The sequence below is a fragment of the Pan troglodytes genome, chromosome 15 (genome assembly GCF_028858775.2).
Source record: "Pan troglodytes isolate AG18354 chromosome 15, NHGRI_mPanTro3-v2.0_pri, whole genome shotgun sequence".
NCBI classification, from domain to species: domain Eukaryota; kingdom Metazoa; phylum Chordata; class Mammalia; order Primates; family Hominidae; genus Pan; species Pan troglodytes.
Window position 1 is genome coordinate 22,497,354 of NC_072413.2, and position 15,239 is coordinate 22,512,592.

Below are 15,239 nucleotides of genomic sequence, written 5' to 3' on the forward strand. Positions count from 1 at the left end.
TCCTTCTGCCCCTTTGGCCAGTTTCTAGCTTGTCTTCTGTGTCAGCTGCCTTGCTATAAAGAAATACCTGAGACTGGGTAATTTATAAGAAAAGAGCTTTAATTGGCTGTGGTTCTGCAGGCTGTACAGGAAGCATAATGCTGGCATCTGCTTCTGGGGAGGCCTCAGGAAGCTTACCATCATGGCAGAAGGTGAAGGGGGAGCAAGCATCTCACATGGTGGGAGCAGGAGCAAGAGGGCAAAGGGGGAGGTGCTACACACTTTTTAAAATGACCACATCTCATAACTCACGGCAAGAGCGTGGTGCTACACATTCATCAGAAACCCACCTCCATGATCCAGTCACCTCCCACCAGTCCCCACCTCCAACATTGCAGATTACAACTGACCATGAGATTTGGGTGGGGACACAGATCCAAACCATATAATCTTCTGTTGCGGGAAGTCAGGGACCCCAAACGGAGGGACCGGCTGAAGCCATGACAGAAGAACGTGGATTTTGAAGATTTCATGGACATTTATTAGTTCCCCAAATTAATACTTTTATAATTTCTTATGCCTGTCTTTACTGCAATCTCTAAACATAAATTGTGAAGATTTCATGGACACTTATCACTTCCCCAGTCAATACCCTTGTGATTTCCTATGCCTGTCTTTAATCTCTTAATCCTGTCATCTCGTAAGCCGAGGAGGATGTATGTCGCCTCAGGACCCTGTGATAATTGCGTTAACTGCACAAATTGTAGAGCATGTGTGTTTAAACAATATGAAATCTGGGCACCTTGAAAAAAGAACAGGATAACAGCAATGTTTAGGAAACAAGAGAGATAACCTTAAACTCTGACCTCCGGTGAGCCAGGCGGAACAGAGCCATATTTCTCTTCTTTCAAAAGCAAATGGGAGAAATATCGCTGAATTCTTTTTCTCAGCAAGGAACATCCCTGGGAAAGAGAATACGTGCCTGAGGGTGGGTCTCTGAAATGGCCCCTTTGGGTGTGGCTGTCTTCTATGGTTGAAACTGTAGGGATGAAATAAACCCCAGTCTCCCATAGCACTCCCAGGCTTATTAGGAAGAGGAAATTCCCACCTAATAAATTGTGGTCAGACCGGTTGCTCTCAAAACCCTGTCTCCTGATAAGATGTTATCAATGACAATGGTGCCCGAAACTTCATTAGCAATTTTAATTTTGCCCCGGTCCTGTGATCTCGCCCTGCCTCCCTTTGCCTTTGATATTCTATTACCTTGTGAAGTACGTGATCTTTGTGACCCACACCCTATTCGTACACTCCCTCCCCTTTTGAAAGTCCCTAATAAAAACTTGCTGGTTTTGCGGCTTGTGGGGCATTACAGAATCTACCGACATGTGATGTCTCCCCCGGATGCCCAGCTTTAAAATTTCTCTCTTTTGTACTCTGTCCTTTTATTTCTCAAACCGGCCGACGCTTAGGGAAAATAGAAAAGAACCTACGTGACTAACGGGGCAGGTTCCCCGATAATCTTCCTTATCCATGCAGCTTAGATTCCGCATTCCATCATTTCAGCCACATTCTTGCGTATGTTCTTGATGCCCCTCTCCCATTGTTTCATTGCAGCTGCCAAGCAAAACCCTAAATCATCCATCAACATTCAAGTACCTATAACCAAGATGCTAAAAGAATCACAACACTATATGTGTCTATGGACAAGTTGTTCTCCAACCTCAGTTGGGCCCTCAATGCTGCTCATTTTCTAAACCAGCTCTTTTCTATTCTCCACACTTCATCTGTCTTCTCATCATTTGACCTCCCTATATAGCTTAGTGGGAGATGCAAGCAAGAGAAGCAATTACAGACACTATGTTAGGCGCTGTGACAGACAAAGTATTGGGCCTGTGGGAGCACCCAGGAAGAAGGAATATCTAACTGAAGCTTGAGCAGTCAGTTAAGCCTTCTTTAAAACAGCTCCACTGGGCGCGGTGGCTCACGGCTATAATCCCAGCACTTTGGGAGGCTGAGGCAGGCAGATCACCTGAGGTTGGGAGTTCGAGACCAGCCTGACCAACATGGAGAAACCCCGTCTCTACTAAAAAATACAAAATTAGCCAGGCATGGTGGTGCATGCCTGTAATCCCAGCTACTCAGGAGGCTGAGGCGGGAGAATGGCTTGAACCCGGGAGGTGGAGGTTGCAGTGAGCCGAGATTGTGCCATTGCACTCCAGCCTGGGCAACAAGAGCGAAACTCCATCTCAAAACAAAAACAGATGGGGCGTGGTGGCGCATGCCTATAATCCCAGCACTTTGGGAGGCCGAGGCGGGCAGATCACCTGAGGTCGGAAGTTCAAGACCTGCCTGACCAACATGGAGAAACCCTGTCTCTACTAAACATACAAAATAGCTAGGCGTGGTGCATTTCTGTAATCCTAGCTACTAGGGAGGGTGAGGCAGGAGAATCGCTTGAACCCAGGAGTTGGAGGTTGCAGTGAGCCAAGATCGTGCCATTGCACTCCAGCCTGGGCAACAAGAGTGAAACTCCATCTCAAAAAAAAAAAAAAAAAAAAAAAAAAAAAAAGAGAAAAAAGGTCCTATGCCAAGTTCTCAAGGAAGATTTGGAGTTTGCCACAAATACAGAAAAGCAGTTGTGGATCATTACGTGTGTGTTAAAAAATAAAATTGGGGAGGTAAGCAGGATCAGACTTAAAGCTGTGTGAAAGAATTTGGATGGACTTGATCCTAAAGAGAATGGGGAGACACTGAATTGTTTCAAATGGAAATAAAATCAGATTTATGCTTTGGACTTGGGATGGACAGACTGGAGGGGAGCAGAAGGCTGGCTGGGGCCATCTGTTCGATGATGGAGGCGTGAACTAAGGGAGTAGCAGTGGGCTCAGAAAACCATGAGAATATTATCAAAGAGAGAATCAGGAGGTATAAGAGATAGGATTTGGTGATAGATTGAATGTAGGGACTGAGGCAGGAGGGTCTGGGATGACATATGAGTGTCTAAATTAAGGGTGATTAGTGTACAACTCACAGGAAAGTCTGAGAGAAGAAAATAAGTTCAATTATTGATATGGTTAAGTTTGAGATGGATATGGTAAGTTCCATGCCTGGGGCAGACATGGCCACGTAATACTGGCTGCTCTATCTAAACTCCAGATATATGGGATGGAGATGAAATTAGGAGCAGTTAGCATAAATGTAGTATTGACACCATGGGTATGGACAAGATTAAGGGAGGATGTGAAGGTTTGAGAAAATAAAGCTTGTGATAGAACACTTGGGATATGATTAAGGGATGGATGGAGAAAGATATAACTTCAGTGAAGGCTGAGGAGTGACCAGAAGGATGTGGAGGAAAACTAGAGAGTTCTGGCTCATAGAAGATAAGGATGCATTTCAAGGTTAGATTTTCCTAGAACATGTTCAATACCTTACAATTGTAATACTTACACACTCGTATTTCTCATGCTGCATTATAAGCTTTAGGATCATAGTGCCTCTATTGGCCTTATTGAACTAAGGGGGCTGCAATGGGCTTGGAAAGCCTTGAGTGTATCATTAAAGAGATAAGTAGGAGATAGCAGAGACAGGATTTGATGAAAGATTGTATGTAGGGATTGAGGAAGGAGGAAGGGTCTGGCATGACATTTGGGTGACATTTTATCCAAGTATTCAGCACAGTGTCTGGTACTTAGTAGGTACTCATATTTCAATGAAAGGGCTGATCTTTAGGAGTTTCACCAGACTGTGGAAGGTGCCTCTGGGAATGAGTACGTTTCCATCTGCACTTCATTCTCAAGTTTTGTGGCCAACGATGGATAGGAGGTGGATTGTGATGTATTCGGAACATGGGACCTTGAGGAGTTCCGTAACCAAAAGGAGAAAGTAACAACAGCCAGTGGAGACAAAAAGAACTGCTTCTCTTTCTTTCCCCCTCCAAGTTCTTAGTGGAGGGCTGAGTCCAGCATCCCAGACTCGTGTGACTATATAGGCAAGCATCTGGGGACCTACTTCACTTTGATACCCTAGCCTTCAGCAGCTCAAGGTGTTGGCCTTTGGATAGGAGGCTTCCAAGTAGTAAAGCTCCCTGCTCTCAGCAAGCCCAACACCATGGGGAAGGGAGATGTCTTAGAGGCAGCACCAACCACCAAAGCCTACCATTCCCTCATGGATGAATATGGTTATGAGGTGGGCAAGGCCATTGGCCATGGCTCCTATGGGTCGGTATATGAGGCTTTCTACACAAAGCAGAAGGTTATGGTGGCAGTCAAGATCATCTCAAAGAAGAAGGCCTCTGATGACTATCTTAACAAGTTCCTGCCCCGTGAAATACAGGTTGGAAAGGGGGCTGGAAGAGGGAACTGGAGCTTAGTACTAAGCTGCTTGAGGTTTCTCAGAAGGGGTATGGCCAGGAGGGGTGGGGCCAGAAACCCCTAAACCAGAACTGAAATGTCTCACTAAGCAGCTAGGAAACTTTATGTAAGTTAAACCTCTTTCCCATCCACCCAGTCACCTCCAGCCCCCAAAAAGTAAAGGCACAAAACATAGCGTTTGCCCACAGGCCACCAGTTCTCTGGGGTTGAGTGGTTGATCCTATTGCAAAGTCCTAAGTCAGTAGCTGAGGGTAGGAGACGGCTGGGAGTGCAGTCAGGGTTCTCCCTTCCCAGGTTTGATGGGTCCTTCTTCTGGGGTCAGGTAATGAAAGTCTTGCGGCACAAGTACCTCATCAACTTCTATCGGGCCATTGAGAGCACATCTCGAGTATACATCATTCTGGAGCTGGCTCAGGGTGGTGATGTCCTTGAATGGATCCAGCGCTATGGGGCCTGCTCTGAGCCCCTTGCTGGCAAGTGGTTCTCCCAGCTGACCCTGGGCATTGCCTACCTGCACAGCAAGAGCATCGTGCACCGGTGAGGGCGCTGCCACCCAGACTGGGGCCTTTGCCCTCAAGGGGGTTTTATGCACATCTCCCATTTCCTGTCCTTTTTTCCTCTTTCGAACTCCCTCCTCAATATCTAGCCTATTCATGCACTCTATTTTAATCATATGGTCAAGGATACTGATAAAGTACTCACTGTATGCAAAGCATTTTATGAAATACAATGGTGAGCTCCCGGTGGTCCTCAGATACTATCCTCTGTCTCTCTCCCTACTTTGGGCTCTGCTCACAACTCCATGGCTTTCCTTCCTCTCTACCTTGTGCCCTCATAATGCTTTCTACCTCCCACTTCCTCTGTCCTCATCTTTACCCTCTGACCCCTGGCCCTTCAGCTCCCAGTCTAAAACTAAGCCCTCTCCCCAGCCTGATGCCCAGCCTTTCTGCTGCTGGTAGGGACTTAAAGTTGGAGAACCTGTTGCTGGACAAGTGGGAGAATGTGAAGATATCAGACTTTGGCTTCGCCAAGATGGTGCCTTCTAACCAGCCTGTGGATTGTAGCCCTTCTTACCGCCAAGTGAACTGCTTTTCCCACCTCAGCCAGACTTACTGTGGCAGCTTTGCTTACGCTTGCCCAGAGATCTTACGAGGCTTGCCCTACAACCCTTTCCTGTCTGACACCTGGAGCATGGGCGTCATCCTTTACACTCTAGTGGTCGCCCATCTGCCCTTTGATGACACCAATCTCAAAAAGCTGCTAAGAGAGACTCAGAAGGAGGTCACTTTCCCAGCTAACCATACCATCTCCCAGGAGTGCAAGGTACTGGCTACCTAAGGAGGGCTGAGCCTTCAGGGATGACCCACAGGGAGGGGTGAATATCCAACCTAGGTCACCCAACCTAGGCCTCCCAACCCTGGGGAAAGGCTCTTCCCACACCAGAGCCATCTCACACACTAGCTCCTGTCCTATAATAAACAGTATGGAAGGCATAAAGGGCCAACCACTAGGCTCCAAACCTTGCCTGATACACAGGTTCCAGCTTCTTTCTCTTTAGGCCAGAAGGGAAATATGGAAAGCATTCCTCTCAAGGAACTCTTCCCTTCCCCTCTAGGGAGTTAACTGCCTGGGTCTCCAAGATAAAATCAGAGCCACACCCACTTTGACCAGAGTGGTATGATGGGCTATCCTGCTTCTTTCTTAGGTCCAACTGCTCATTGCCTGTGTGGCACAATGGAGAAAAACTCAGGCAAGACCTCTCTCTCCCCTGCTCTAGAACCTGATCCTCCAGATGCTACGCCAAGCCACTAAGCGTGCCACCATTCTGGACATCATCAAGGATTCCTGGGTGCTCAAGTTCCAGCCTGAGCAACCCACCCATGAGATCAGGCTGCTTGAGGCCATGTGCCAGCTCCACAACACCACTAAACAGCACCAATCCTTGGAAATTACGACCTGAAAATGGCTGAGGGAGGGGGCTAAGAGAGGAGCAAAGCAGGAGGTCTTGGGCTAAAAATCTTTTTTACCAAAAATAAATCTAAGTCTGATTTAGTTTCATCAACTAGGGTCAAAGACATTCTTTTCTCAAGGCAATCTTATAGCAGGGAACACTGCTGGAGTAAGAGATAGATTTCTGCCCAGAGCCTGTAACCAATAATCTTGACACTGTGTTAAATCAATAGTGTAATTCATGATGTGGCTCTTAGGGGATGGGGTGCTCAGATTAACGCTCTATTTTGGGAAGCTTTATTATTCAACTCAACATATGCTCATTATTTTACATCTTTGTGCTGTTTAAATGCTCAAGTAGTGGGGTAAAAGCCCTGGTTCTTCCACTTTGATTATGGCTCTGCCTGTCTATAGTCCAAAGTAATGGCACTGTTAGTTCTTTTAGAAATGGGTATTCGAGGCCGGGCGCGGTGGCTCACGCCTGTAATCCCAGCACTTTGGGAGGCAGAGGCGGGCGGATCACGAGGTCAGGAGATCGAGACCACCCTGGCTAACACGGTGAAACCCCGTCTCTACTAAAAATACAAAAAGTTAGCCAGGCGTGGTGGCACGTGCCTGTAGTCCCAGCTACTCCGGAGGCTGAGGCAGGAGAATGGCGTGAACTCGGGAGGCGGAGCTTGCAGTGAGCCGAGATCGCGCCACTGCACTCCAGCCTGGGTGACAGAGCGAGACTCCGTCTCAAAAAAAAAAAAAAAGAAAAAAAAAAAAAAAAGAAATGGGTATTCGAGCTGGGTGCGGTGGCTCACGCCTGTAATCCCAACACTTTGGGGGGCCGAGGCGGGCAGATCACTTGAGGTCAAGAGTTCGAGACCAGACTGGCCAACATGGCAAAACCCTGTCTCTACGAAAAATACAAAAATTAGCCGGGCATAGTGGCACGTGGCTGAGGCAGGAGAATCACTTGAACCCGGGATGCAGGGGTTGCAGTGAGCCGAGATCGCGCCACTGCACTCCAGCCTGGGCGACAAAGTGAGACTCTGTCTCAAAAAAAAAAAAAAAAGAAAAGAAATGGGTATTCGGGTGTATGAAGTACCTTGGTTCCTTTTCCCTCTTCCAGTGTCACCTTAACCACTACTGACACAATAGCAGGGAGACAAGGCTTCTCACACAATTGTTCCCAGACACAGAATTCAAACCAAGCCTTCTAGTAGTGAAAGCTACTAACTATGGGTTCTGGATAAAGGAAAGCTACTTGCTCCTTCCATTCCAAGTAGCAAAGCTACTTGTTCCTTCCATGGTATTCTCCCTCCTTGTCCTTGAAAATGGGCTTTGTAAAAGAAATTTGGGGCTGTCTTGGCAGAGGCACGACCAGGGGAAAGCAATGAGGGAAGACTCAGAGATGCCTCCACGTGGTTCTAAGTGGTAGATGGCAGTTTCTTCAGCCTCAGCAACTAGGCAACTCTAGGACAAACCGGCTTGAAAGATGAAATAATGTTTGCCTGGAACATAGGTTGAGATATTAGGAATGCCCATTTGTTCTATGTTCCAACCCCCCTTCTTTGCTCTAATTATTCATTGCTTGAAATAAGGCTCCAAGGGCCAGGGGAACAGCTTCAGGGGTAGACAAGGCAGTATAGACACTAGGATTCCATCTGCCCAGTTTTATTGGGAACAAGGGCATTATAACTGCTATCAAAGAGAAGGTAGCCCAAGGGCTCCTTCTGTAGCAAGATCCTTCTTCAGAGTTGAGCCAGGGCTGGGAGGGTAAGAGACCCTTTTTTCAGGCAGGGTCACACTACCACCCTCAGCATGACTTCCCCAAAAAGTTATCCTCCTTTAGCTCAGCACTTGGCACTTAAGGAAGAAAGGACCAACAAAGGTAGCATTAGGAAGACAAGCCCAGATTTATCAGGATACCCACTCAGCCAACTGCTTTAGTGCTTCTTCATCTTCATCCACTTTGGGAGCTTTGAGGACAAAGATACCCAGAGAAAAGAAAGGAGAAGCAGTAAGGTCTCAGCAACTCCAACCATCCCCTGCTATGACATTCAGAGCCTGCTGAATTCTCTCTCCCCAGCAAAAACCCTAAAGGTATGGTCCTTCTGCTTGCTAGGCTGCTGTTCAATCCCACAGCACCTTTGTGCAAATTAGAAAAAAGGTGCCTCTTGCTCCTGCCATTTGCAGCCCTAAACCAGGGTACACGGCTTGTTGAGTGAAGCACAGGCTAGGTGGGTGCCTATATGCAGTCAACAACCTGCACAACTGCAGCAGCAGCCCTTTCTGTGTGGCTCCTTTGAGGCAGGATGGATGAGGAATAATCTTTCCCCATATCTCTCCCACCCTCTTAAGTCCTCAAGACAACAGAACAACCCTGCATACCTGGCCCTGCCGGCAGATGAGTAGAAGGTACACTAGGCAATTTGACTGGGGGTTCTTCTTCCTTGTCGCCCACATTTAACAACTCCTGGGCCAATTCCTCCTGCTCCAGCTCCTCTAGCTCCTCCAGCAGTTCATCCTGGATAGGGAAGACAAGACCATTTTAGATGAAGAAAAAAACTTCTACCTCCAAAAACATACCACTTTTGAAGTTCCCTCCCAAACTTGTCCCAAGAGCCTCTCTTGGGTGTTCCTTCTGGCCAGTCCCATACTTTCTGCAATATTCCCTGACCCTTCACCCCCAATCACCTCATCCACATCATCTCCAAAGCCCATAGGCCGAGAAATGGCATCTGAGATCTGCTGGGCCACCTCCTGTTGTTCCGTGATGTCAGTCATCAGTTCATCTACCTTGTCAATGTCCCTGAGAATGAGATAGACAGCTAAGAAATCAGGCAACAATGCCCCCTTGACTTTCTCATCTCACATGAATGAAACCCCTCCTGCCTTGCAGGGTCACACTGATAAGCCCATAACTATCAATCAGAAGAGATCCCTGGAAAATTGCAAAGATGCAAGTCTGGGCTAAGAAATAGCAAGGAGCCACACTGGAGAGGATAGGTTTCATTCCCTTTCCCGAAGGATCTTTAAGAATTAGACAAGGCAGCCAGGCGCGGTGGCTCACAGTTGTGATCCCAGCACTTTGGGAGGCCAAGGCAGGTGGATCACCTGAGGCCAGGAGTTCAAGACCAGCCTGGCCAAAATGGCAAAACTCCATCTCTACTAAAAATACAAAAATGGGCTGGGCACAGTAGTGCACACCTGTAATCCCAGCTACTCAGGAGGCTGAGGCAGGAGAATCACTTGAACCCAGGAGGCGGAGGTTGCAGTGAGCCGAGATTGTGCCACTGCACTCCAGCCTGGGCGACAGAGCAAGACTCCATCTCAAAAAACAAAACAAAACAAAAAAAGAATTAGAGAAGGCATCTTTCCTCCCTAGAATGCCCCAGGCAGCGAAAGAATCTTATAGGAAGCAAGGGGCAGATGGATGTCTAGCCATCACAAGTATCTATACTGCAAATTCACATTCTGAGAGGCTTTAAAGTTTAAAGTGTGATAGCAAGCCACTCTTCCCAGTGCCTGGGTCCCCTCCACCCCTCCCCCCGTACCCACATGTCCTGGTAGGCCTTCTTCATGCTTTGGGCAGCAAGCTCCATGGTACGAAGGACTTCTGCATTGGTAGTGGCATTCTCAATGGCCTCACGCTGAAACTCCAGGGTGGATAATGTCCCGTCAGTTTGTGCCAGCTGCTGTTCGAATCTTTTCTTCCTCCGCAAAGCCTGTAGGGCAGCTGACCCAGCCCATACCCTGAACATCAAGAGTCAGAAGCACCTGCTTCCCATCTGGGCCCTCCCCATAGGCTTGTTTCCCTCATTACCTCTCTTATTCTTGGTCCCATACTTCTTGGCTGTTTGTAGCTCCTGTTGAATCTTCTGCTCCAAAAATTCCTGTTTCTTGATCAGTATCTTCTCTGTCTCCTTCAGTTTCTGTATGGCTTCTTCAGGGGTTGGCCCTTTCTCCTTCTTCCCTGAGGAGTCCAGTGGAGTAGGCCCAAATTTTGTGAAGGAAAAATATTAGCCACCAATCATTGAATACATAGTATGTGCTAGAGACCTGACTGTGTTATTGCTAGTCCCCAAATCTCTACAATGAACGTGCTATCTCTTCACTTTAAAAATGTGAAAACAACCACAAAGATGTTAAAAATCACAACTAATAAGAGATTGTGCAGGAATCAAGATGTGGCAGTATGAGTTCTAAAACCAATATTCTTTTTACTATTCCTAGCTGCCTTTCTTTTTTTTTCTTTAGGCAGAGTTTCAGTCTTGTTGCCCAGGCTGGAACGCAATGGCGTGATCTCAGCTCACCTCAACCTCCGCCTCCTGGGTTCAAGCAATTCTCCTGCCTCAGCCTCCCAAATAGCTGGGATCACAGGCATGTGCCACCATGCCTGGCTAATTTTTTGTGTTTTTAGTACAGACAGGCTTTCTCCATGTTGGTCAGGCTGGTGTCGAACTCCCAACCTCAGGTGATCTGCCCGCCTTGGCCTCCCAAAGTGTTTTGATTACAGGCATGAGCCACCGCGCCAGGACTTCTTTTTTTGAGACAGAGTCTCGCTCTGTTGCCCAGGCCAGAGTGCAGTGGCATGATCTCAGCTCATTGCAACCTCCGTCTCCCGGGTTCAAGTGATTCTCCTGCCTCAGCCTCCCTGAGTAGCTGGGACTACAGGCACACACCATCATGCCCACCTAATTTTTTTTTTTTTTTTTTTTTGAGAATGGAGTCTCCCTCTGTCACCAAGGCTGGAGTGCATTGGTGCAATCTTGGCTCACTGCAACCTCCGCCTCCTGGGTTCAAGCGATTCACCTGTCTCAGCCTCCCCGAGTAGCTGGGACTACAGGCGCGTGCCACCACAACCAGCTAATTTTTTTTTTGTATTTTTAGTAGAGACAAGGTTTCACCATGTTGGCCAGGCTGGTCTCGAACTCTTGACCTCAGGTGATCCACCCACCTCGGCCTCCCAAAGTGCTGGGATTACAGGCGTGAGCCACCGCGCCCGGCCAATTTTTATATTTTTAGTAGAGACGGGGTTTCACCATATGGCCAGGCTGGTCTCAAACTCCTGACCTCATGATCCACCCACGTCGGCCTCCCAAAGTGTTGCGATTACAGGCGTGAGCCCCCGCGCCGGGCTAAGAAGGCAGTCTTTCTTCTTCACCTTAGATCCCTCTTGCCCAGCACAAAGTATTATAGAACAAGGTTTTGAAAATGGCTGAAGACAGCAGGAAACTCGTCTTCAAGCCTGAACAGTGGGAGTCAGCACGATCGCCACGCCCTCAACTCAAGTCCCCTCCCAGATCTTGAGTTCTTCCCTCTGAGAGTGGGGGAGGACGGCGGACGGGAACAAGGCGCCCTGACATGGTGTGCCTTTTGGCACCGGCGATGAGCCTTGCTCCGCCATCGGCCGCCGGGGTTTTCCAGTCAGCCTGTCTCCTGATTCTCTTCCCCTGCCCGGCGCAGCGGTCCGGCCGAATCTCGCCGGGGTCTCCTCTTCCCCTGCACCAGCCAGCGCCTCCTGGCTGGCCAGTCCCACCCTGGCTCACCCTTCCCGAAGAGCCTGCCGAGACCACTCATCGCGAGCTCGCCTCTCCCGCCTCCGCCCCTCAGCGTCCTCCAGACTTCCGCCTTGCTCCTGGGAGGGTGATGTCTCATCACACAGGGACCAGCCTTGCCCAATCCGTCCTCAGGGCGCCGCCGCGACATCAGGAGGCGCAAACGAGACCACCGGTGTCACGTGACCCAAGCCACCAGCCCCAGACCGACGCGCTCCTCTTAAAGCTGCCACATCATTTTGTATTAAGTAAAAAGACAGTTCTATCTCCACCCGAGTATGTGCTTGTTCTCCGGAAGGAAATGTGCAGTGTGATGGCACCTCAGTGTATGGGGTCAGTGGGAAAACTTCATGCTCTTTACAGAGCTCAGGAAAGTGGGGTGGTATAGGTTCAAGCACTTGGGGTTGCCCTAAGTTTAGATGGCAAACCTGATGCAGTCTAATGTCTCACATTCTGGTCTCTGCACCTCAGGACAACCAACCCCATTTCACAGGCTAGAAAAATAGAAACTCCCCACACTGTGGGTAAAATCTCTTCTGTCACACACAGATGAACTTTAATAAATTACAAATGCACCTGAAAATGCCTTCTTGATTTCCTTTCAGTTTAGGCCTCAAATGGGCTCTCCTCAAGGCTGGACCTCAAGGCCCAGTTTGGGCCTTCGCAAATGTCTCTAACCCTTGACTTAGAGTTTGAAGATTCATTCCATTCTGGATGTGAATGCAGGTAACACCTAGAAAGATAAGAAGTCACATTTCATTAAGCTTTCAGGGTTCTCCGTTATTACTCTGACCTTTGTGGGTGCCACCTATAGGGCAAACTATCCAACCTGTATGTATCTACCTAATCCCTCCTAGGGACCCCAAATGGCTGTTCCTCATCACTCAGTACCCAGTTTGCTGACATCTACAATATTCCGCCTCTCATCATCAAAGAAGATCATCTGGGAGAAAGGAATTCCAGTCTTCTGCTGCAACCTATTCAAGACAGGGCAGGAGTAACCAAGCTAGTATCTTGGTTTCCCAAGCCTCTCTGGTACTTTCTCACCCTGCTCCTCCCTTATCTCCGCATACCTCTCAAAGTGTGTGATCTTGCTGCCTGGATAGATTTCCCGATGAACAAAGTACCTGAAGAGGTCAAAGAGCTCCAGTAGCTGGTTGGCCCCTTCTATCTCACTTGTCCTGCAAAACGGTGTAAAAGATGGGATTAGCAAAGTGAAGGGCCAGGGCTACGTTAACTTATTAAGCAAAGTTAGTAAGTATAACCAGGGAAATCAACTTGCTGTTTTTCCGGGATGGACAGGCATCCTCAGCCTCTGTTTAACTCCACTGCCTTCCTATTTGACACAATTGGTGCTGGGCCAATGTTTTAGCTTTTGTTTTGAGACAGGGTCTAGCTCTGTTGCCCAGACTGGAGTGCAGCGGCCCAATCACGGCTCACTGTGGTCACGACCTCCTGGGCTCAAGTGATCCTCCCACCTCAGCCTCCCAAGTAGCTGGGACTACAGGTGCACGCCACCACAATTTTTTTTTTTTTTTTTTTTTGGTAGAGATAGGGTCTCCCTCTATTGCCTAGGCTGGTCTCAAATTCCTGGGCTCAAGTGATCCTCCCACCTAGGCCTCCCAAAATGCTAAGATTACAGGTGTGAGTCACTGTGTCTGGCCCCACTTTTTTTTTTTTTTTGAGACATTGTCTCACTCTGTCACCCAGGCTGAAGTGCAGTGGCTCCATCTCAGCTCACTGCAACCTCCGCCTCCCGGGTTCAAGCGATTCTCCTGCCTCAGCCTCCCGAGTAGCTAGGATTACAGGTGCGTGCCACCACGCCCTGCTAATTTTTGTATTTTTAGTAGAGACGGGGTTTCACCATGTTGATCAGGCTGGTCTTTAACTCCTGATCTCGTGATCCACCCGCCTCGGCCTTCCAAAGTGCTGGGATTACAGACGTGAGCCACCGCGCCCGCCTGCCGGCCCCACTTTTTAATAGTTAAAAGGCACAGGAGAGCGTTCAAGGAGAAAAAATATGCAAATACTTGGAAACTTGCACCGCCCCTATTTTTGTAGCCCAGGGGTTTCACTGTCTCTTGCATGCACCCTTCAGCATTACACTGTCAGTTGTCAGTCGCTCTTCTTACCTTGAAGCAGCCGCACCGGGCACCCCAAGGCTCTGCAATCGTTTTAGGACCTCAGGCACCTCTGGGTACAGTCGGACGTCTTGGCCCCGCCTATCTCGTACAGTTCCATCACTGGAGAGGGCAAGAGTGCGCTCAGCCCTGGCTGGGTCCTATCTCGCCCCAGTCTTCCCTGTCCCTACCTCACCTGCTCTTATGGAACGGAGGGTCTACGTGTGTGTCGACCCAGAAAGGCCAGAGAGTGTAATCTGCGAGAGGAAGGAGAGGGAAGGTTCAGCCTGGGGCGGGAGACGCAGGGATTCGGGAGCTGCTGTTAGGGATGTGGAAAAGGAGAGCACCTTACGAAATTCTCCCCTTCCCGTCCCTCACCCAAATCAAAGACTGCCAGCTTCGGTAGCCGCGCCATGACCCGCACCGCAGGCTGCGCGCAGCAGAGGTGGGGCTTCACCCAGGGCCTTAGAGAGTGCGGAACCTCCGGCAGCTAAGGCAGCCACCCTGCCTGCCATAGACAAATGGCGACTAGAGCGTCGCCACTCGGGGCGTCATCAGCCTGGAGATGGCGCAAGAGTGCCATCTGATGCTGGGCGGGGAAGAGGATTGCAGCGAGGTACCAACACGACCACACATGCAACCACAGCAGTCAAGTCTTTCCAAGGCATTGGCCACGGGCATCCTCCCTGCTTCTCCACTCCACCCAGCCTTGCCCGATTCTATTATACTAAGAAGCCAGGGAAGAAGGAAAGCCTTTTCTTCTAGCACCTGCCTCTTCTTGAGACCCAAGTGATACATCACAGCTTGTCACTCAATCTTTCTGCATTATCAACCTCCTGACAGTGTAGAACCCAAAGTCCTCAGTAATATTCCAGCCATAGAGTGCAGTGTCAGCCAAACCCTTGAAGGCGTTCTCCAACCAGGCCTAAATGTCCAGTACAGCCACAGTCAAGAGAGAATTCACTCTCCAAAGGTTTCACCATCCATGTCAGTACTACACTGGTAGATGTTTAACAACCAGTTTGTGGGGAGGAACTGATCTGTAGTGTTTGCTAGTTTCTGTAAATAATCCTACCATGGCCAATTTCAAGCTACCAACATGAAGTCACTTAATAGAGTTGGAAAAAGGTGCCAATAATTGGCTCTCATTAGCCACTAGGAACTGGTTCCAACACACCACTAAGTAGGTTTTCCTAGAGTCTGATAATCCCCGTAAGAGCACCATTCCTTCCACTGTCCGATTCCTTCAGCCTGCTATAACTGAGTGA

General features: G+C 48.8%; 3 protein-coding genes and 1 long non-coding RNA gene across 10 annotated transcripts; 1 reads left to right on the plus strand and 3 right to left on the minus strand.

Moving 5' to 3' along the window:
* Nucleotides 1-78: 78 nt before the first annotated feature.
* Nucleotides 79-1,596, minus strand: LOC134808345 (uncharacterized). The gene is made up of 2 exons (XR_010151080.1): nt 1,470-1,596; nt 79-941 (listed from the first exon to the last, which is right to left on the minus strand). It is a non-coding gene; the product is annotated as an uncharacterized LOC134808345 (long non-coding RNA).
* A 1,540-nt stretch (nt 1,597-3,136) lies between these two features.
* TSSK4 (testis specific serine kinase 4) lies at nt 3,137-6,414 on the plus strand. 5 transcript variants are annotated; one of them, XM_054666438.2, is made up of 4 exons: nt 3,137-4,314; nt 4,675-4,889; nt 5,312-5,675; nt 6,058-6,414. In XM_054666438.2, the coding sequence occupies exons 1-4, from the start codon at nt 4,090-4,092 to the stop codon at nt 6,127-6,129; spliced, it is 876 nt and encodes a 291-aa protein (XP_054522413.1). In that variant the 5' UTR covers nt 3,137-4,089; the 3' UTR covers nt 6,130-6,414. The 5 variants fall into 5 exon arrangements, with proteins under 5 accessions (XP_054522413.1, XP_001168232.2, XP_016781410.2 ...); XM_001168232.6 differs by having other exon boundaries at nt 3,824-4,314; nt 5,282-5,675; nt 6,130-6,414; XM_016925921.4 differs by having other exon boundaries at nt 3,830-4,314; nt 5,282-5,675.
* Nucleotides 6,415-7,948: 1,534 nt separating this feature from the next.
* Nucleotides 7,949-12,029, minus strand: CHMP4A (charged multivesicular body protein 4A). Its single transcript, XM_016925817.4, has 6 exons — nt 11,843-12,029; nt 10,117-10,266; nt 9,852-10,029; nt 8,988-9,102; nt 8,682-8,817; nt 7,949-8,269 (listed from the first exon to the last, which is right to left on the minus strand). The coding sequence occupies exons 1-6, from the start codon at nt 12,000-12,002 to the stop codon at nt 8,211-8,213; spliced, it is 798 nt and encodes a 265-aa protein (XP_016781306.1). The 5' UTR covers nt 12,003-12,029; the 3' UTR covers nt 7,949-8,210.
* On the minus strand, nt 10,156-14,503 carry MDP1 (magnesium dependent phosphatase 1). 3 transcript variants are annotated; one of them, XM_024348676.3, is made up of 7 exons: nt 14,350-14,497; nt 14,168-14,228; nt 13,984-14,094; nt 12,925-13,032; nt 12,743-12,828; nt 12,428-12,584; nt 10,156-10,266 (listed from the first exon to the last, which is right to left on the minus strand). In XM_024348676.3, the coding sequence occupies exons 1-6, from the start codon at nt 14,384-14,386 to the stop codon at nt 12,493-12,495; spliced, it is 495 nt and encodes a 164-aa protein (XP_024204444.1). In that variant the 5' UTR covers nt 14,387-14,497; the 3' UTR covers nt 10,156-10,266; nt 12,428-12,492. The 3 variants fall into 3 exon arrangements, with proteins under 3 accessions (XP_024204444.1, XP_054522416.1, XP_024204446.1); XM_054666441.2 differs by lacking the exon at nt 12,743-12,828 and having other exon boundaries at nt 12,979-13,032; nt 14,350-14,503; XM_024348678.3 differs by lacking the exon at nt 10,156-10,266 and having other exon boundaries at nt 12,695-12,828.
* Between the last annotated feature and the right edge of the window lie 736 nt (nt 14,504-15,239).